Below are 22,992 nucleotides of genomic sequence, written 5' to 3'. Positions count from 1 at the left end.
TCTGACACAGGCCCTAATGTAGGTATCATCTGATGCAGGCCCTAATGTAGGTATCATCTGATACAGGCCCTGATGTAGGTATCATCTGATACAGGCCCTGATGTAGGCATCATCTGATACAGGCCCTGATGTAGGTATCATCTGATACAGGCCCTGATGTAGGTATCATCTGATACAGGCCCTGATGTAGGTATCATCTGATACAGGCCCTGATGTAGGTATCATCTGATACAGGCCCTGATGTAGGTATCATCTGATACAGGCCCTGATGTAGGTATCATCTGATACAGGCCCTGATGTAGGTATCATCTGATACAGGCCCTGATGTAGGTAAGGGTGAAACTTGTTTCTTCAACATAATAAAGAGCAACACAGTGTTGAAAATATGCTGTAATAGCGCATTTTGTAATTCTGACTTCCCCAAAACTGGAGCCTGGTGCAACTGGTGTTGCTCACCACATCTATGGCATCACATCTGGGGAATGAGGTTGTTCCCAGACTCTGGATACTGTAGGTTGGGTGGTCTGCAACACATCCAGTCTTGTCCAGTTGGCTACAGTAGGTACAGTATCTAGTGTAGCTCGAGGACAACTTCCAAATTCTTTCAAATAACACAGACGATTCTACTATGGTGCTCGCATTAGCAAGTTGAATTTGTTTGCTAGCGTTGATCAGTGGCTGAGAGAAGAATAAACACGACGCAGACTAACAAGCAAGGTGAAGTAGTACCCAAACATCACACCTTGGAGTATAACATTACAGCCAAAACACTGGAATTGTTTCAGGGAAGTGCACTGCTTGGTAAATAATGAAAGATACATTAATGTCAGGCCAATGTATGCAGGCTTGTGTCTCTGTATATATAAACTGTTATATTTACAGTCATGTTTTCATGCATGTTCCGATTGTAAATAGACTTTTCAGTTAGTAGGTACAAAAAAAATATCTATCAGACATAAACGATATAGTAGACGACTAAAGACCTAGCTATGTGTTATCCATCTCCAGTCTCATTAGGGTGCATCCCAAATGGCACCCATTCCCTACATGCACACTTCTTTTGACCAGAGCCCTGTTGTGGTGCCATTTTGAATTCCCCCATAGACTGGGAGAGAAGGCACACTAGGCAGTAAACAAACATTCATCACTAATGCATTAGGGTTTATGGACCTTGCAGTCCTTCTACAAACAACATTTCTCTCTCACACACACACACACACACACACACACACACACACACACACACACACACACACACACACACACACACACACACACACACACACACACACACACACACACACACACACACACACGTTTGCCTGCCAGGTCAAAAAAAGTTTATCACGGCTACATCTTCTATCTTCTCGACCAGAATGAATCACAGGTGCTTTAATTCCCTCACCACTAAACCTTGTGGGGACACAACATTCAGTCCCATTCAAAATCCTATTTTCCCAAAAGCCCAACTCTTCCCCTAACCCAAAAACCTAACCCTAAAACTAACCTTAGCTCCTAAACATAATTCTAACCCTAACACTAACTCTAACCTTAACCCTAAACCCCATAGAAATAGCATTTGACCTCGTGGGAACTAGCAAAATGTCCCCAGTTAGTCAACTTTTTGTTTGTTTACTATTCTTGTGGGGGCTTCACACACACAGTATGAACCCACACAAGCACACGGAATACATTTCTTAAATATCCTCAAACTAGACTGTCACAGACTTCAGCTGAAATCTCCAAATGAGAAAAGATCTTCCATCCAGCCTCAGGGCAGATTATTTGGGATGGAGAGGGCAAGCAAACAGTCCATTCATTAAGAAAAACTACAGCAGCCAGAGAGAAATGGAGAGAGGGAGGAAAAGTGAATGTGAGAGAGACAGAGATGGTAGAGAGAATTAGGCCAATTTCCACTAATAATAATAAATTAAAAAAAACAGCAATTAAGTTTTGGAAACATCTAAAATACAGTGACCCTCTCTCATCTCATTACCAAGCCCTGCAATGCCAAGAGCTGAGCAAAGAAAAGAGTCCCCTCATCCAGCTGGTCCTGGGGCTGAGTTCACAAACCTTTTCTGCTAACACACTGAAGCCTCAGGACCAGAACATCCAATCAATCAGAATAACCCAAAGTAAAACACAGTCAAAACTACATTGCTTATTGTGAAACGCAAGCACAAAGCAGTGCTATCTGGCCCTAAATCGACAGTACACCGTGGCTAACTACTTGACCATGGTTACTGATCAAAACCTTAGAAAAACCTTGACAAAGTACAGGCCCAGTGAGCACAGCCTTGCTATTGAGAAGGGTAGACACAGGAAAACCTGGATCCCTGCAGAGGAAAGGCTGTGCAACCACTGCACCACAGCAGAACCTGAGAGAGAGCTGCATTTCCTGACAAAATGTTAAAAATATAAAACAATTAGAGAGAGTGTGTCATTTCCCCAAATTTGAAACCCTTATTCAAGGTTACAAAGATCTCTCTGATGAGAATAGGCTGCCCGTCCTGTTGGGAGAGGACGCAGAGAGCTGTGGGTTGGCAGCACACTACATTGTTGTCTACCATAAGATGAGGGACAGTGTCTGACAGACCAACCAATCTGCAAATGTCCACTAGGCTTATTGTTACTGTTCAACATATGGTTATTTTGACCCTTGATTTTTGTTGTTACTTTTTGTTGTCCCGTTGACAATACTGATTATTATTTTTATTATGTTAATATTGTAAATCTCCAAAGTAAGCTTTGTCATGCTAATAAAGCAAATTGAATTGAAGCAAATTGAATTGAGAGAGAGAGACAGAGAGAGACAGAAAGACAGAGAGACAGAGAGAGACAGAGAAACACAGAGAGAGAGAGAGAGACAGAAAGAGACAGAAAGACAGAGAGAGAGAGTGATAGAGAAAGATGTGTAGAGAGGGAGGATAAGTAAAAGAGATTGAGGAAGGAAAAGGAAAGGAAAACAGGGAGCGAGAGAGGGGGAGAGAAAGAGGGAACGATAGCGAGAGAGGGGGAGAGAAAGAGGGAACGATAGCGAGAGAGGGGGAGAAAAAGAGGGAACGATAGCGAGAGAGTTCGAATCAGAGAGCAAGAGGGAGGGAAACTCACAACAACGACTCTGCAGCAGCACACACATTCTAAGGAAGCATTTAAGCGAGGCTCCAAACAGAACGACAGTCCAAAGCTCCCTCCCTTTAATCCTGTCGTGATGCCCGAGAAACCAGTAACCGTGCCGTAATCACTCTGCTCAAAGCCGACGGTAAGTCTGTGACTAAGGCACACACAACATCCACGCATGGTTAAATCCCAAATTAATACACCGCCAAGGTAAAGGACAAAAAAAGGAGAGAGGGATACAAAGAGGAAGGGAAGGTTATGAAGGAGGAGAGTTTGCCTTTCACGCTATCCAGGTGGATGTAGGCTCTGGTGGGGGAAGATAAGATGACAAGAAATGGAGCGAGGAGGTAGTGGAAGTGGCGTCTGGGCGACAGGGCCGCTCAGTAGGGCCTTCATCTAGAACAACAAGGCCATATTCCTGTGTATCCGTCTGTAGCACTGGGTTTTATCCTCTCTGCTCTGCAAATTGACTGAGACATCTAAGAGCTACTGTGAGGCAGATTCTCACAACAGACGTTGTTGTGCCAAAATATGTATTCCGTGGTGGGATGAGGCTTTATCCACTTGTTTACATCATCAATATAGCAGTCTGAGTTGTTGAGCTGTGTCTACTCTGCTGTTCTCTGCTTGCTGTATAGCACAACTCCAATTTCTGCCCACAACATATTTGATGAAAAACAAAATGTGTCATCAAGACAGGTTGTTTTTCTATTGGCTGCAAAGGCTGGAAGATGCCTGTGCAGACTGGGTGCTGTCTATGCAGAAACACCAGTGTAGATGGGTAGGTCGACTTTATCACGGCAGTTCGTCTCGCCTCTGACCTTGAGCCACCCGTCACATACACCCCAGACTGACTAGGCTGTCTGTGGTATTTCTTCTAAATGGATTACTCTACCCCCTGTCAGTCTGCCTGCCTGCCTGTCACTATCTCTGTTTGTTACCATCTCTATCAGTCTGTCTCACTGGTCTGATCTCTCTTATACAGAAGGTCAGATACACAGATACACAGTCAACACAGAGGGTTTGGCAAGTATCTGGTTCACAGGCTAAGTTCATTCAGGTTGCCCATTCATTTCAATATGAATACGTGTCTTACTTACTTCAGAGTAAGTATGGTCTCTCACCTTTTCAAACTGGTCATTAACAGCTACAAAAAGGGGATAAGGGCCGCTAGACTAGAGGTCGACCGATTCATCGGAATGGCCGATTAATTCGGGCCGATTTCAAGTTTTCATAACAATCGGTAATCTGCATTTTTGGACACCGATCATGGCCGATTACATTGCACTCCACGAGGAGACTGCATGGCAGGCTGACTACCTGTTATGTGAGTGCAGCAAGGAGCCACAGTACGGTGCTAGCTAGCATTAAATGTATCTTATAAAAAACAATCAATCTTAACATAATCACTAGTTAACTACACATGGTTGATGATATTACTAGTTTATCTAGCTTGTCCTGCGTTGCATATAATCGATGTGGTGCCTATTAATTTATCATTGAATCACAGCCTACTTCGCCAAACGGGTAATTTAACAAGCGCATTCGCGAAAAAAGCACTGTCGTTGCACCAATGTGTACCATAAACATCAACGCCTTTCTTAAAATCAATACACAAGTACATATTTTTAAACCTGCATATTTAGTTAATATTGCTTGCTAACATGAATTTCTATTAACTAGGGAAATTGTCTCACTTCTCTTGCATTCTGTGCAACAGAGTCAGGGTATATGCAGCAGTTTGGGCCGCCTGACTCGTTGCGAACTGTGTGAAGACTATCTCTTCCTAACAAAGACAGCCAACTTCGCCAAACGGGGGATAATTTAACAAAAGCGCATTTGCGAAAAAAGCACAATCGTTGCACGAATGTACCTAACCATAAACATCAATGCCTTTCTTAAAATCAATACACAGAAGTATATTTTTTTTTTAAATCGGCATATTTAGTTAAAAGAAATTCATGTTAGCAGGCAATATTAAACTAGGCAAATTGTGTCACTTCTCTTGCGTTCATTGCACGCAGAGTCAGGGTATATGCAACAGTCTTGGCCGCCTGGCTCGTTGCAAACTAATTTGCCAGAATTTTTATTATTATGACATAACATTGAAGGTTGTGCAATTTAACAGCAATATTTATGGATGCCACCCGTTAGATAAAATACAGAACGGTTCCGTATTTCACTGAAAGAATAAATGTTTTGTTTTCGAAATGATAGTTTTCGGATTTGACCATATTAATGACCTAAGGCTCGTATTTCTGTGTAATATTATTTTATAATTAAGTCTATGATTTGATAGAGCAGTCTGACTGAGCGGTGGTAGGCAGCAGCAGGCTCGTAACTATTCATTCAAACAGCACTTTACTGTGTTTGCCAGCAGCTCTTCGCAATGCTTCAAGCATTGCGCTGTTTATGACTTCAAGCCTATCAACTCCTGAGATTAGGCTGGCAATACTAAAGTACATATTAGAACAGCCAATAGTCAAAGGTATATGAAATACAAAAATGGTATAGAGAGAAATAGTCCTATAATAACTACAACCTAACATTTCTTACCTGGGAATATTGAAGACTCATGTTAAAAGGAACCAACCGCTTTCATATGTTCTCATGTTCTGAGCAAGGAACTTAAATGTTAGCTTTCTTACATGGCACATATTGCACTTTTACTTTCTTCTCCAACACTTTGTTTTTGCATTATTTAAACCAAATTGAACATGTTTCATTATTTATTTGAGACTAAATTGATTTCATTGATGTATTATATTAAGTTAAAATAAAAGTGTTCATTGTTTATACAGTATTGTTATAATTGTCATTATTACAAATATATATATAAAAAAATTGTCCGATTAAATCGGCATCGGCCTTTTCTTGGTCCTCCAATAATCGGTATCGGCGTTGATAAATCATAAATCGGTCGACCTCTATGCTAGACCCCACAAATAATTAACTCATTCTCTCTTTTTGGAAGTACATACCGGCCGTAACGGAAGTAAATAATGAAGAAACTCCATATTTGGTGATCAACGAACATATTTTGACATAACGCTTGCAGAGCTGGTTAATGGGAGTTTGAATCTGAGCTTTCTGGGCCGTAGAGAGGTCTCTAATGCACAGATACTGGTTCATGTGACGCTGTGCGCTGATTTAAGGAGTTATGACATCCCAGATATCCCCTCTTAAAGCCCCCTGATCACTGTGTGGATCTGAGAGGATCCGATCAGAACTATACCCCCTGAACTGGGGCTTCCAACTGGGGCTTCCCGGGAAAGAAGGCCAACCTTCGAAGGAGGCCAACTGTCATCTTAGGGCCAACTGCCAAGAAGAGATGCAAGGTGATGCAACAGAATGTCACATGAATCATATCTAAACCTGCAGTACATGTAGCCTAATACATTGTTCATAATAAGGACTTCAGGTGTACTATTCTGATTTGGTCGATTATACTGAGGTGAATTAAACTAAATCTGGATTATACTGAGGTGAATTAACCTAAATATGGATTATACTGAGGTGAATTAAACTAAGAATGGTCTTTTATAGCAATGTGACTATCATGTATTATTCCATACAGCGAAAAACAGAACCAAATCATACTTTTATGCTTCATTTGGAAAAATGGTGATACACTTCAATTACAGTTCACAAATATGCTGAGAAGACAGCAAATAGCTTTGCCCCAGAAACAGCTGAACCATGCAGCATAGACGAGGTGAACTCATTTCAGTGGGGAAACACAAACTGGACACCTGTCTGATTGAACAATCCATGACTTCCGTATGACTTAGAGTGGAGGTCTGTGGAGGAACGGAATATGAGCCTAATTGAATCCTAAACAGTCTGGTTTGTTGAACTTTTAGGTGGAATAAATTAAATTGCTCATTGTGCAAGTTAACCGTCCTAGCTGCAGACACAGTGTGTGTGTGTATGTGTGTGTGTAGGGTGCACATGCATACATGTGTGTTTGAGTGTGTGCAGATGCATGCACCTGTGAATCAGGGCTCCCTTGTAAAAGAGAAATTGGTCTCAATGGGACTTCACCACATGAATAAAGGTTCATTGTGTTTACAATTGCGTTCATGCATGTCTGTGTATCCCTAAACGTGTGTGTGTGTTTTCTCTCACCATGGCAGCACTCTTCATGGCGTGGCTGATGACCACGATGACACGTCCCCTGAAGCTCTGGAGGGTGCCGGTGGCGGGACACTGCACCAGCTCCCCGTCCGGAGAGAACGCCGTGCTGTAGGGGATGCTGATGCTGCCCGAGATGTGGCCTCGGCCGAAGCTGAACACCCTGGGTTAAGGGACAACGCTTTAAAATGTACACCAGTCTATGTAAAGTCTCAATGTCCTCAATAAGTTAGGGTGACCAATAAGTAATTAGAAGAGGGCCATACTTGCTTATGTCAAACACTGCATTATAACCATAGCCGCGGGAAGTGGTTTAGGGGAGGGGATTGTTTGCCCGTGTGGCAGACGGCTATATTGGTCCGCTAACACAGGACTTTTAAAGGCCCAGTGCACTACTTTGTGATTTTTGTTATATAATAATAATTAATAATAAATATATGTGATTTTTATTCTGATTTTTCAGGTGGTGCTGCAGCACCCTCGGCACCCCTACTTCCCGAGGCTATGATTATAACCACATCATAATTCATTCATTAAGTCTATTAGCATTCAGTAGTGATACCGTGAGCTCCATAAAGGTGTTTAAATCCCTACATGCCACTACGGGTATGAATGTCTGATGTGGATTCTTACACTACAGTATAGTGCTGTTCAGCTAAACTGTTACGTAATTTCACAAGTTTACTTTTAACTTCTTGAAGGTTCTGCAAGTGTTTTACATGTATCATGTGCACTGTAATTTTTTAAATAAATAATGTTGATTCAACGTATAATTTCATGGCAACCAGCAGCAATAGGATTCTGAGTTAAAAAAAAAAAATGTTGTTGAGCAAACTCAACAAAAACTTTGTGTGTTGAGAAAACTCCCAATCGTATTGCAGCAGGTTGCCTTTTGTATGTCAAATCATGATACATATATTTTTTACAGTGTGGGGATATGGAGACAAACTGTTTCCAATCCCTCATCCTGATAAAAGTCTGTTTAACACTACTGCAGTATTAGAACATGACTGAGTGGAGGGAAATGTCCCACAGACTGCAGTTTCACTGTTATGGGCCTAAAACAATGCAACTGGATATGATTTGGGGCTCTGACACGGTGATGAATCTCAGGCTCCGAATGCGGTCGGTTCAAATTTACAGGACAATACATCTCCAGGCCATGTGTTCACACTGTCTGTCTATTATAAAATACAGGGATCTATAGTGGACTAGGCCTGTCAAGGGCTAGCTAATACACCAAGGCCACGGTAGCTTGCTTGCTCCAATCAGATTCATTGCAGATATCACTTAAAATGTCTGTGAGCAATTGGGTGTAAAATATGCTTGATGTCCACAATATGGAAAATGATTGAAAGAGATGCTAAAGAAATCTTTAAATCAATCATTTCTCCACCTCTGTTTAGTCATGCATAATGAATACTACAAGACAATACAAGATCACTGATTAAAAAATACCTTCTGGGTAAGTGCAATCATGGACACAGTACACTATACAGTGCATCACAGTATACAGTGCATCTCCCCCATGACCACACCCCACCCAGAGTGTAATCATTTAATGTGTGCATGTCATTGTCTGTCTGAGGTGAACTTGAGACAGGGGGTCTGCCTTGGTCTGTCAGCCTAACAGAGGCTACCAGAAGTTTCTATCATGAGACAGCAGCTGCTCTGGCTGCCAAAGACAGTATCCAGAAATAGGAGGGAGGAGAAAGGAGGAGGAGAGGAAATATCACGAGCCAGGCAAATTAAAGTAATAACTCAATCTCGGGGGGGGGTGAATGGGAGAAAGACAGGGAGGGTGGGAACTGGAAGAGTGCTTAAATTGACATAATGAGGGGAAAGAAAGAAAACAAAAGACAATACGTCTGTTAAGATCTGTTGAGTGCCAGGCAGCTCGCGCTGAGGGAACAGTGTTAGATATCTGCTGAGTGCCAGGCAGCTCGCGCTGAGGGAACAGTGTTAGATATCTGCTGAGTGCCAGGCAGCTCGCGCTGAGGGAACAGTGTTAGATATCTGCTGAGTGCCAGGCAGCTCGCGCTGAGGGAACAGTGTTAGATATCTGCTGAGTGCCAGGCAGCTCGCGCTGAGGGAACAGTGTTAGATATCTGCTGAGTGCCAGGCAGCTCGCGCTGAGGAAACAGTGTTAGATATCTGCTGAGCGCCAGGCAGCTCGCGCTGAGGGAACAGTGTTAGATATCTGCTGAGTGCCAGGCAGCTCGCGCTGAGGGAACAGTGTTAGATATCTGCTGAGTGCCAGGCAGCTCGCGCTGAGGGAACAGTGTTAGATATCTGCTGAGTGCCAGGCAGCTCGCGCTGAGGGAACAGTGTTAGATATCTGCTGAGTGCCAGGCAGCTTGTGCTGAGGGGACAGTGTTAGCTATCTGCTGAGTGTCAGGCAGCTCGCGCTGAGGGAACAGTGTTAGATATCTGCTGAGTGCCAGGCAGCTCGCGCTGAGGGAACAGTGTTAGATATCTGCTGAGTGCCAGGCAGCTCGCGCTGAGGGAACAGTGTTAGATATCTGCTGAGTGTCAGGCAGCTCGCGCTGAGGGAACAGTGTTAGATATCTGCTGAGCGCCAGGCAGCTCGCGCTGAGGGAACAGTGTTAGATATCTGCTGAGCGCCAGGCAGCTCACGCTGAGGGAACAGTGTTAGATATCTGCTGAGTGCCAGGCAGCTCGCGCTGAGGGAACAGTGTTAGATATCTGCTGAGCGCCAGGCAGCTCACGCTGAGGGAACAGTGTTAGATATCTGCTGAGCGCCAGGCAGCTCACGCTGAGGGAACAGTGTTAGATATCTGCTGAGTGCCAGGCAGCTCGCGCTGAGGGAACAGTGTTAGATATCTGCTGAGTGTCAGGCAGCTCGCGCTGAGGGAACAGTGTTAGATATCTGCTGAGCGCCAGGCAGCTCGCGCTGAGGGAACAGTGTTAGATATCTGCTGAGTGCCAGGCAGCTCGCGCTGAGGGAACAGTGTTAGATATCTGCTGAGTGCCAGGCAGCTCGCGCTGAGGGAACAGTGTTAGATATCTGCTGAGTGTCAGGCAGCTCGCGCTGAGGGAACAGTGTTAGATATCTGCTGAGTGTCAGGCAGCTCGCGCTGAGGGAACAGTGTTAGATATCTGCTGAGCGCCAGGCAGCTCACGCTGAGGGAACAGTGTTAGATATCTGCTGAGTGCCAGGCAGCTTGTGCTGAGGGAACAGTGTTAGATATCTGCTGAGTGCCAGGCAGCTCGCGCTGAGGGAACAGTGTTAGATATCTGCTGAGTGCCAGGCAGCTCGCGCTGAGGGAACAGTGTTAGATATCTGCTGAGTGCCAGGCAGCTCGCGCTGAGGGAACAGTGTTAGATATCTGCTGAGTGCCAGGCAGCTCGCGCTGAGGGAACAGTGTTAGATATCTGCTGAGTGCCAGGCAGCTCGCGCTGAGGGAACAGTGTTAGATATCTGCTGAGTGCCAGGCAGCTCGCGCTGAGGGAACAGTGTTAGATATCTGCTGAGTGCCAGGCAGCTCGCGCTGAGGGAACAGTGTTAGCTATCTGCTGAGTGCCAGGCAGCTCGCGCTGAGGGAACAGTGTTAGCTATCTGCTGAGTGCCAGGCAGCTCGCGCTGAGGGAACAGTGTTAGCTATCTGCTGAGTGCCAGGCAGCTCGCGCTGAGGGAACAGTGTTAGCTATCTGCTGAGTGCCAGGCAGCTCGCGCTGAGGGAACAGTGTTAGATATCTGCTGAGTGCCAGGCAGCTCGCGCTGAGGGAACAGTGTTAGATATCTGCTGAGTGCCAGGCAGCTCGCGCTGAGGGAACAGTGTTAGATATCTGCTGAGTGCCAGGCAGCTCGCGCTGAGGGAACAGTGTTAGATATCTGCTGAGTGCCAGGCAGCTCGCGCTGAGGGAACAGTGTTAGATATCTGCTGAGTGCCAGGCAGCTCGCGCTGAGGGAACAGTGTTAGCTATCTGCTGAGTGCCAGGCAGCTCGCGCTGAGGGAACAGTGTTAGCTATCTGCTGAGTGCCAGGCAGCTCGCGCTGAGGGAACAGTGTTAGCTATCTGCTGAGTGCCAGGCAGCTCGCGCTGAGGGAACAGTGTTAGATATCTGCTGAGTGCCAGGCAGCTCACGCTGAGGGAACAGTGTTAGCTATCTGCTGAGTGCCAGGCAGCTCGCGCTGAGGGAACAGTGTTAGCTATCTGCTGAGTGCCAGGCAGCTCGCGCTGAGGGAACAGTGTTAGATATCTGCTGAGTGCCAGGCAGCTCGCGCTGAGGGAACAGTGTTAGATATCTGCTGAGTGCCAGGCAGCTCGCGCTGAGGGAACAGTGTTAGATATCTGCTGAGTGCCAGGCAGCTCGCGCTGAGGGAACAGTGTTAGCTATCTGCTGAGTGCCAGGCAGCTCGCGCTGAGGGAACAGTGTTAGCTATCTGCTGAGTGCCAGGCAGCTCGCGCTGAGGGAACAGTGTTAGATATCTGCTGAGTGCCAGGCAGCTCACGCTGAGGGAACAGTGTTAGATATCTGCTGAGTGCCAGGCAGCTCGCGCTGAGGGAACAGTGTTAGCTATCTGCTGAGTGCCAGGCAGCTCGCGCTGAGGGAACAGTGTTAGATATCTGCTGAGTGCCAGGCAGCTCACGCTGAGGGAACAGTGTTAGCTATCCGCTGAGTGCCAGGCAGCTCGCGCTGAGGGAACAGTGTTAGATATCTGCTGAGTGCCAGGCAGCTCACGCTGAGGGAACAGTGTTAGCTATCTGCTGAGTGCCAGGCAGCTCGCGCTGAAGGAACAGTGTTAGCTATCTGCTGAGTGCCAGGCAGCTCGCGCTGAGGGAACAGTGTTAGATATCTGCTGAGTGCCAGGCAGCTCGCGCTGAGGGAACAGTGTTAGATATCTGCTGAGTGCCAGGCAGCTCACGCTGAGGGAACAGTGTTAGCTATCTGCTGAGTGCCAGGCAGCTCGCGCTGAGGGAACAGTGTTAGCTATCTGCTGAGTGCCAGGCAGCTCGCGCTGAGGGAACAGTGTTAGCTATCTGCTGAGTGCCAGGCAGCTCGCGCTGAGGGAACAGTGTTAGATATCTGCTGAGTGCCAGGCAGCTCACGCTGAGGGAACAGTGTTAGATATCTGCTGAGTGCCAGGCAGCTCGCGCTGAGGGAACAGTGTTAGCTATCTGCTGAGTGCCAGGCAGCTCGCGCTGAGGGAACAGTGTTAGATATCTGCTGAGTGCCAGGCAGCTCACGCTGAGGGAACAGTGTTAGCTATCTGCTGAGTGCCAGGCAGCTCGCGCTGAGGGAACAGTGTTAGATATCTGCTGAGTGCCAGGCAGCTCGCGCTGAGGGAACAGTGTTAGATATCTGCTGAGTGCCAGGCAGCTCGCGCTGAGGGAACAGTGTTAGATATCTGCTGAGTGCCAGGCAGCTCGCGCTGAGGGAACAGTGTTAGATATCTGCTGAGTGCCAGGCAGCTCACGCTGAGGGAACAGTGTTAGATATCTGCTGAGTGCCAGGCAGCTCGCGCTGAGGGAACAGTGTTAGCTATCTGCTGAGTGCCAGGCAGCTCGCGCTGAGGGAACAGTGTTAGATATCTGCTGAGTGCCAGGCAGCTCACGCTGAGGGAACAGTGTTAGCTATCCGCTGAGTGCCAGGCAGCTCGCGCTGAGGGAACAGTGTTAGATATCTGCTGAGTGCCAGGCAGCTCACGCTGAGGGAACAGTGTTAGCTATCTGCTGAGTGCCAGGCAGCTCGCGCTGAAGGAACAGTGTTAGCTATCTGCTGAGTGCCAGGCAGCTCGCGCTGAGGGAACAGTGTTAGATATCTGCTGAGTGCCAGGCAGCTCGCGCTGAGGGAACAGTGTTAGATATCTGCTGAGTGCCAGGCAGCTCACGCTGAGGGAACAGTGTTAGCTATCTGCTGAGTGCCAGGCAGCTCGCGCTGAGGGAACAGTGTTAGCTATCTGCTGAGTGCCAGGCAGCTCGCGCTGAGGGAACAGTGTTAGCTATCTGCTGAGTGCCAGGCAGCTCGCGCTGAGGGAACAGTGTTAGATATCTGCTGAGTGCCAGGCAGCTCACGCTGAGGGAACAGTGTTAGATATCTGCTGAGTGCCAGGCAGCTCGCGCTGAGGGAACAGTGTTAGCTATCTGCTGAGTGCCAGGCAGCTCGCGCTGAGGGAACAGTGTTAGATATCTGCTGAGTGCCAGGCAGCTCACGCTGAGGGAACAGTGTTAGCTATCTGCTGAGTGCCAGGCAGCTCGCGCTGAGGGAACAGTGTTAGATATCTGCTGAGTGCCAGGCAGCTCGCGCTGAGGGAACAGTGTTAGATATCTGCTGAGTGCCAGGCAGCTCGCGCTGAGGGAACAGTGTTAGATATCTGCTGAGTGCCAGGCAGCTCGCGCTGAGGAAACAGTGTTAGCTATCTGCTGAGCGCCAGGCAGCTTGTGCTGAGGGAACAGTGAAAGCTAGGCACAAGCGAGCCAGAGAGAAGAACAAAAAAACATACTTGTAAAATGTAATAATCATTTTCTGGCTTGCTCCGTTTCCGAGTGTAGTTATCGACATTATCGTTACATAATTTTAAGACAAATGGTGCACAACTGCTTTCCTGAAGCATTTTAGGCCACGTACTAAATGATTCCTGGGAAGAGAAAGGCCATTATACACACTGACATATTTCACTTTAGTCAATTTAACTTGAGTTACTGAATCTTTGCTCTAGAACCCCTAAATGTAAGGTAGTCCACACAACTGTTGTTTAAAACAGCTGTGCACTAACTACTTAAATAGGTAGCTACAGTCTGAAATCTGGTACTCTGTTCAATTATCATTTACATTCTTGAATATATGCAGGCATGGAAACCAACCACTAGTAAAACACTGGATTGGTGTGATCAATTGAATAACTTTGTGCCCAACTGGAGATACTGTATTTTATCTCACAATCATCACAATGCAGGGTAGCCAGCTCTAAGTGGCCCAAATCCCTATTTGTTATTCTGGGTCAGGAGCCCTGGGGACAGCTGTCTATCAGGACTCTATAGAATGGAGAGGACTTAGTCAGAGAGGACAGTTGCCAAGTATTCCCCCCTAATCCCCCTCTGATTAATGGAGCTTTAACTCCCCCTAAAACAATTATCATTCCACTGACCTCCGACGATGACTCGAGAGAGTGGCTCACTTTTAAGATGAAAGAGTATTGATTACTTAGTGCTGGAAAGTCTACTCCTGATAAACTGAACAACTGTCAGGGAAATAGAACTAGAAGAAAACAAACAGTCCATCTGTGCAGACAAACTGTCTTTTGGTTTTGTGATATTGCACTTTTATGAATAGTCAAGATGGATTACTGGGTTATTGAATCTGGCAACCCGTTTGTAATCTAAGGGACTTATCAGGTGTATCCATGGGGGAGTGTGGGTGTGCGCTGAGTGTGTGTTAGGCTGTGTAATGCACACACACACACACACAATAATGAATCAATAATTCAGCCGCACCCACCAAGGGAACAAATCACATCCCACTTAAGGAGTCTGCCTTTTCTTTCCTCCGAGAAAGGTAAAGAAACGTAAATAAAAAATGTGTCTGGGTAACTCTATGTAATTATAACCAGAGGTTAAGTTGGACTTCTAATCAGATCTTACTGCACATTCACATCTAACCCCCTGCACATTCACTCTCCTTATTTTCTTAGCACACTCTTATCCAGGGTAACTTTGTCCATTGGCTGTCAAATGTGCCAGACGTGTTCACACCCAGTGATAGGGCTGGAGGTTTTTCAAGAAGAATTACTCCAAGGACTTCAACAATGTTACCTTGTACAAGGTCAATTCACAACCCAGGCAGTCTCACTTTAGTAATAGATTCCCATGACTGACCGGCAGATGAAAGCAGCTTCTCCAATCAGCAGAGCATATTAGTGCATCTCACACTTCTGATATATGAATTTCACAGGTATTCTCCACCCTGTAACAAAAAAGTCCAAATGTTTTTCAGTTAACCCATAAACCTCCCATCCAGTGGAGGTTTTGTAACTTTAGCCCACACAAGTAGTTTTTGCTAGTAGGTGGCTAACAGGCTAGCAGGTGGCTAACAGGCTAGTAGGTGGCTAACAGGCTAGTAGGTGGCTAACAGGTGGCTAACAGGCTAGCAGGTGGCTAACAGGCTAGCAGGTGGCTAACAGGCTAGCAGGTGGCTAACAGGCTAGCAGGTGGCTAACAGGCTAGCAGGTGGCTAACAGGCTAGCAGGTGGCTAACAGGCTAGCAGGTGGCTAACAGGCTATGGGGTAGCTAATAAACAGGCCGAATGGATTCTCCTCAGGGTCAGACCGTGGGGTCCCTCAGAGGCGTGTACTTAGTCCCCTCCTGTATTCCCTGGTCACCCACAACTGCGTGGCCAAACACGACTTCAACACCATCATTAAGTTTGCTGATGACACAACAGTGGTAGGCCTGATCACCAACAACGATGAGACAGCCTATAGGGAGGAGGTCAGAGAACTGGCAGTGTGGTGCCAGGACAACAACCTCTCCCTCAATGTGAGCAAGAAAAAGGAGCTGATCTTGGACTTCAGAAAAGGCGGGCCGAACATGCCCCCATTAACATCGACGGGGCTATAGTGGAGCGGGTCGAGAGTTTCAAGTTCCTTGGTGTCCACATCACCAACAAACTATCATGGGCCAAATATACCAAGACAGTCGTGAAGAGGGCACGACAAAAACCTTTTTCCCCTCAGGAGACTGAAAAGATTTGTCATGGGCCCCCAGATCCTCAAAAGGTTCTACAGCTGCACCATCGAGAGCATCCTGACTGGTTGCATCACCGCCTGGTATGGCAACTGCTCGGCATCTGACCGTAAGGCACTACAGAGGGTAGTGCGAACGGCCCAGTACATCACTGGGGCCAAGCTTCCTGCCATTCAGGATCTATATAATAGGCGGTGTCAGAGGAAAGCCCCACAATTTGAAGGACTGCTTTCTCTGCTACCGCACGGCAAGCGATACCGGAGCGCCAAGTAAGTCTAGGACCAAAAGGCTCCTCAACAGCTTCTACCTCCAAGCAATTAGACTGCTGAACAATTAATAAAAATCCCCACTGGACAATTTACATTGCCCTGCCCTCCCCTGTACACTGCTGCTACTCGCTGTTCGTTTGTTACCTATGCATAGTCACTTCACCCCCACCTACCTGTACAGATTACCTCAACTAGCCTGTACCCCCGCACACTGACTCGGTACCGGTGCCCCCTGTATATAGCCTCGTTATTGTTATTCTTATTGTGTTACTTTTTATTTTAGTCTACTTGGTAAATATTTTCTTAACTCTTCTTGAACTGCTCTGTTGGTTAAGGGCTTGTAAGTAAGCATTTCACGGTAAAGTCCACACTTGCTGTATTCGGCGCATGTGGCAAATACAGTTTGATTTGATGCAGTAGCTAACTGTCCAGACCTCCATACTCTCCTCAGCCAGATAGAGGAGAGCACAGAAGGCAAGCCAGTTCTTGTACACAGGACCAGCCATATACACAGCCAACGTATACTCTGCACAAAGCCATGACTGAACTGAACCAACAGAAAATATTTCTTAGACTGTGTCCTAGCAGTGTGTGAATGGAGTAGATCAGTCTTGATGGAGCTAAAAGCTACATGCAAGCCTAACACACACACACACACACACACACACACACACACACACACACACACACACACACACACACACACACACACACACACAGCTATTGTACTGGTGGTGGTACTGCACAACACCAATACAGCCTGAAGGTAAAAAGCATATTTAAGTAGCAATCCCTTCTCTGGAGACATAGCCGAGGCCAATAACACATGCATTTATTCAAAAGAGGTACAGTACGTCCCATCTTTTACGACAACATGCTATAAATTCCCCTTCAAAGTAAAACAGAACACTTGGGCTCTCGTCTCTCTATGTGGTGCTGTGCTAACACAAAACAGCCTGGGGGTAGAAGAGGCATATTTTAATCATCTGTCCTGAAGACCTCTGTCTTTGCTGTCTCTGCTGTGCTTGCTCTTTGGGGTCTAGTTCGGTTTTATTGTAAAAGCACTTTGTGAGAACTGCTTAATGTGCTGATGTAGAAAAGGCTTCATTAATTTAACCGATAGATTGATTGATTAATTTCCCTCTCTCTCTCTCACACACACACACACACCGAAGGATACTCCTCGATGCTGCGGATGTCGACGGCAAGGATCTTTGGCTTGCTGGCCTTGCTCCTCTTGGTTTGACCCCCAACCGACAGCTCACACAGGTCAATGAGGTCCTCGGCTGAGATACGGGGGGACACCTCGGCTTTCAGGTCACTCAGCGCCAAGGGCTCCCGCGACTGGAGAGAAGGAGATAAGAGAGAGTTATTATGACCACTCAGGTAGAATAGGTTCCCTCAGTATACAGTCGTGGCCAAAAGTTTTGAGAATGACACAAATATAAATTTTCACAAAGTCTGCTGCCTCAGTTTGTATGATGGCAATTTGCATATACTCCAGAATGTTATGAAGAGTGATCAGATGAATTGCAATTAATTGCAAAGTCCCTCTTTGCCATCAAATGAACTGAATCCCCCAAAAACATTTCCACTGCATTTTAGCCCTGCCACAAAAGGACCAGCTGACATCATGTCAGTGATTCTCTCATTAACACAGGTGTGAGTGTTGACGAGAACAAGGCTGGAGATCACTCTGTCATGCTGATTGAGTTCGAATAACAGACTGGAAGCTTCAAAAGGAGGGTGGTGCTTGGAATCATTGTTCTTCCTCTGTCAGCCATGGTTACCTGCAAGGAAATCATTGCTTTGTACAAAAAGGGCTTCACAGGCAAGGGTATTGCTGCCAGTAAGATTGCACCTAAATCAACCATTTATCGGATCATCAAGAACTTCAAGGAGAGCGGGTCAATTGTTGTGAAGAAGGCTTCATGACGCCCAAGAAAGTCCAGCAAGCGTCAGGACCGTCTCCTAAAGATGAATCAGCAGCGGGATCGGGGCACCACCAGTATAGAGCTTGCTCGGGAATGGCAGCAGGCAGGTGTGAGTGCATCTGCACACACTGTGAGGCGAAGACTTTTGGAGGATGGCCTGGTGTCAAGAAGCAAAGAAGCCACTTCTCTCCAGGAAAAACATCAGGGACAGACTGATATTCTGCAAAAGGTACAGGGATTGGACTGCTGAGGACTGGGGTAGAGTCATTTTCTCTGATGAATCCCCTTTCCGATTGTTTGGGGCATCCGGAAAAAAAGCTTGTCCGGAGAAGACAAGATCACCGCTACCATCAGTTCTGTGTCATGCCAACAGTAAAGCATCCTGAGACCATTCATGTGTGGGGTTGCTTCTCAGCCAAGGGAGCGGGCTCACTCACAATATTGCCTAAGAACACAGCCATGAATAAAGAATGGTACCAACACATCCTCCGAGAGCAACTTCTCCCAACCACCCAGGAACAGTTTGGTGACGAACAATGCCTTTTCCAGCATGATGGAGCACCTTGCCATAAGGCAAAAGTGATAACTAAGTAGTTCGGGGAACAAAACATCAATATTTTGGGTCCATGGCCAGGAAACTCCCCAGACCTTAATCCCATTGAGAACTTCTGGTCAATCCTCAAGAGGCGGGTGGACAAACAAAACCCCACAAATTCTGACAAACTCCAAGCATTGATTATGCAAGAATGGGCTGCTATCAGTCAGGATGTGGCCCAGAAGTTAATTGACAGCATGCCAGGGCGGATTGCAGAGGTCTTGAAAAGAAGGGTCAACACTGCAAATATTGACTCTTTGCATCAACTTCATGTAATTGTCAATAAAAGCCTTCGACACTTATGAAATGCTTGTAATTATACTTCAGTATTCCATAGTAACATCTGACAAAAATATCTAAAGACACTGAGGCAGCAAATCTTGTGAAAATTAATATTAGTGCCATTCTCAAAACTTTTGGCCACGACTGTACAGTTTGTTATTTAGTTGACCAGCAAACATCGAACTCTCAAAGGAAGACTTGAATATCTTGGTGACAATAACAGCATTCAGTGGAACTGTACAATAGCTTTGTCAGTCTTTTGTAAATATGTAAATACTGTATGTAGTTCTCAAGGAAGGACTCGAAGCGATATCAGTGCCATTGCCGGCAAAGCAGAAAATACTTTGTACTGAGGACAGAGGATTTTGGAAAGGCACTCTCCCTTTCCAGTCGACACTACAGTATAATGCTGCCCTGGAGGTGACAGCGCAGACAGGCTCTGATGAGCAGTGTTAATGGGGAGAGCCAGGAAGTCCACTGGCACTGTTGCTATTTGTCATCAAAGACTTGAGAGTATATGCACGTTTTAGGAGCCTGTGTGGCAGGGACAATGGTGGCACTGAGGTGCCAGTATCTCCTGTGAACAGAGTGTGCAGCCTGAGGAGGAATCATACTTAGCGTTCCCCTTGTAAGCAGTCTTGACATCTCTAGAGGTGTGCCACTGCAGTTCTGCATTCCAAATGACTCTTGTATAATGTCACCTAAACCTTAAAGCTTCCACGAAACATCTCCTTGTAAATATATACAATTACAGAATCTACGGCAATACATGGCAAGGGGCAGGTGATATGCGTCAATGCATCATCTGAAGTAGAACTTTTCGATGGATGGCGACGCCTTTGGCAGTTGAATGTATTCAAAAAAAGATATCCTCCTCAGGATTCAGCACAAATCAAGTTGTGAAGACCTCTCACCTTCACTGATGGAGGGAGAGAGAGAGGGAGGGAGAGAGAGAGAGAGGATGGGATAGTGGGATGATTGCTATTGGTACATGCATCAACGAGCGCGATGATCTGCTGGCACAGATCACACATTTCACTGGCTGTCATGAGTCAATAGGAAGCATGGAGCATGAACGAGAGAGCAGGGGTGGGAGGAAGAGAGGAAAAAGAGTGAAAGAGAGAATTCAATTAAAAATACTTTAGGCTATTTATCCCACAAGGGGCAATTGTGCAAACAAGGAGAGGATAAAGACGAAGAAGGAGGAGGGTGCTTTACTCATACAAACGAGAGGCAGTTCACTATCATTAGGTTCAGCGGGTGTATTTTATTCACTTAACTGTCCAGTCATTGAATCGGAGGGAGGCACTCAATGCTTTAAGACCTCTGAGCGTCTTTTGCAACGTATACAACCACAGAGTTGGACTAAAACCAGCCATTAGATTTTTTCACACTTTTACAGTGTTAGTTTTCATCAGCTGTTGTACAATATGATATACGACACAGGAAAACTGAATGTTGACTGCACTGGGCCTTCAAGGCCTATAAGTCAACATGTACCTGTTCCTCCAGCGTAAGTACTGGTAGCCCATGTTTATAGCCAAGTTATCCTTACTCATTGTGTTATTATTCCTTGTGTAATTTTTTCTTCTTCTATTCTATCTCTATGTTTCTATCTGCATTGTTGGGAAAGGCCTGTAAGTAAGCATTTCAGTGATACACTATAATCAAAAAAATGCCATCTACAACCTAAAAGGGTTCTTTGGCTGTCCCCAAAGGAGAACCCTTTATAGTTCCTAAACTTAGAAAAAAAATAAACGTTCCTTTTTCAGGACCCTGTCTCTCAAAGATAATTCGAAAAATCCAAATAACTTCACAGATCTTCATTGTAAAGGGTTTAAACACTGTTCCCCATGCTTGATCAATGAACCATAAACAATTAATGAACATGCACCTGTGGAACGGTCGTTAAGACACTAACAGCTTACAGACGGTAGGCAATTAAGGTCACAGTTATGAAAACCTAGGACACTAAAGAGGCCTTTCTACTGACTCTGAAAAACACCAAAAGAAAGATGTCGAGGGTCCCTGCTCATCTGCGTGAACATGCCTTAGGCATGCTGCAAGGAGACATGAGGACTGCAGATGTGGCCAGGGTAATAAATTGCAATGTTTGTACTGTGAGACGCCTAAGACAGCGCTACAGGGAGACAGGACGGACAGCTGATCATCCTCGCAGTGGAAGACCACGTGTAACAACACCTGCACAGGATCGCACATCCGAACATGACACCTGCAGGACAGGTACAGGATGGCAACAACAACTGCCCGAGTTACACCAGGAACACACAATCCCTCCATCAGTGCTCAGACTGTCCGCAATAGGCTGAGAGAGGCTTTGAAGTCACTAAACAGCCATGACTGATAGGAGGGCTCCATAAAGAAGTAATAAAGGCTGTACAATGACCACACACACAGGCCGGCGGGCACACACACACAGCCACGCCTACACACACATACGAGCACAGCCACGGGCGCACACACACACACACACACAAGCACAGCCACGGGCCGGCGGGTGCACACACAGCCGCGCACGCACGCACTCACAAACAGACTGACAATAATACAACAAATAGTTTGGATTAGCACAGGCAAACTGTAAGCACCTTATCCAATCAGCTGTGAGGAAGTAGGAGAAGGACTGATAAGAGCAATCCATTATGATGATAACTGTTGCTTGGATAAGGTAACTGGATGATTCCAGAAAATAGATCACAATCAATATAAAGCTCTTTAAAACCTAAGCCTAGAATGCATTAAGAAGTGAATAAGATGTCAGAAATTTGTATAATCAGACAGCTTTAATATCTACTCTACTCAACACACACACACTATATGGTGCTGGCAATGCCAGGATAGTGGGTTTGATTCCCAGGACCACACGTATGGAAAATGTATGCACGCATTGATTGGATAAAAATATCTGCTAAATGGCATTATAATATAATGACCCAGGCTCAGTTGAGTATGGAGTAAGCATTTTTAAATGGTGTGAAACAGGGAGAGACTGTCCACATTTGTCCAATAACGTTTTAGATTTGTACTATCTGTTTCAAAACACTTTGCGATGGTGTGCACTACTGAACACTACCCAGAGCTTGTTTTTCCTCACCAACGTTTACTGTGCAGAGGAACCTGATAGCCCCTATTGGTTCACATGATCAACTGCATGAGAACATGAATGTACAGTACTATAACGACAATGCCCATCATGGTGATAACCAGCTTAGACTGAGGTCTAGTGATAATGAATAGCCAACAGTCGTGTTGTACATTCACCATGCAGCGATTTGTCATCCCAATATGAACTCCCATACATACAGGGCAATTATCCCTCAGTGTAATTCTATACGGAAGGCATTTGCAATTACTCCCATTATAGTCATGGTGACGTACAGGCATTCAGTTACAGTATTAGCACAAACGCCGGCATAATTTCTCATGGCACGACTCTATCCCCTATCAAGGATTTCAGTGTAATCTGCCGTCGCGACAGACCAGAAAATTCAAATCACGAGTAAAGAAACTGATCAGAAAATGGCTAACTTGAAACCTAGGAGCCGCCATGAAATCCATTAAGGAATAACCTTCAAAGAAATAAAGGATTGCAAAGGAGGAAGGATACTCCTCCCCACATTTATTCCTTTTAGAACATATTGAAAAAGATTATATGGACGGGGGGGGGGGGGTCATCCCGATGATCCTAGCACTTTATAAATACAGACCCTAATGTCTTTTATGTTCCATTAACGGCCACGCAGCAGTTACCAATGTCCCTCTCAACTGAAGTGAAGTAACTTTTCTGGCAGCAGGGGCAAGCAGAGCAGAGCGGCACTTTTTAATAAAATGCCTCCGTGTTTTTGCTGACAGACAGACTGGAGCTAGGCCCAGAGCCGGGTCCTGGGTCCAGGCATACAGTAAACACTTAATTTCTCTGGTGTCATGA

The 22,992-nt window shown here is 45.9% G+C and overlaps 1 protein-coding gene across 1 annotated transcript in view; it reads right to left on the bottom strand.

The window, feature by feature from the left end:
- Positions 1 to 22,992, bottom strand: part of LOC120034756 (TBC domain-containing protein kinase-like protein) — a 71,240-nt gene that overhangs the window by 11,064 nt on the left and 37,184 nt on the right. The window contains exons 13-14 of the mRNA XM_038981360.1: positions 17,413 to 17,576; positions 7,249 to 7,408 (exon numbers count right to left, since the gene is read on the bottom strand). Of these exons, the coding sequence (XP_038837288.1) occupies positions 7,249 to 7,408; positions 17,413 to 17,576 (324 nt within the window). The remainder of the gene's footprint in view (positions 1 to 7,248; positions 7,409 to 17,412; positions 17,577 to 22,992) is intronic.

The sequence above is a fragment of the Salvelinus namaycush genome, chromosome 42 (genome assembly GCF_016432855.1).
Source record: "Salvelinus namaycush isolate Seneca chromosome 42, SaNama_1.0, whole genome shotgun sequence".
Lineage (NCBI taxonomy): Eukaryota > Metazoa > Chordata > Actinopteri > Salmoniformes > Salmonidae > Salvelinus > Salvelinus namaycush.
This window is presented reverse-complemented; position numbering and strand designations above follow the sequence as displayed.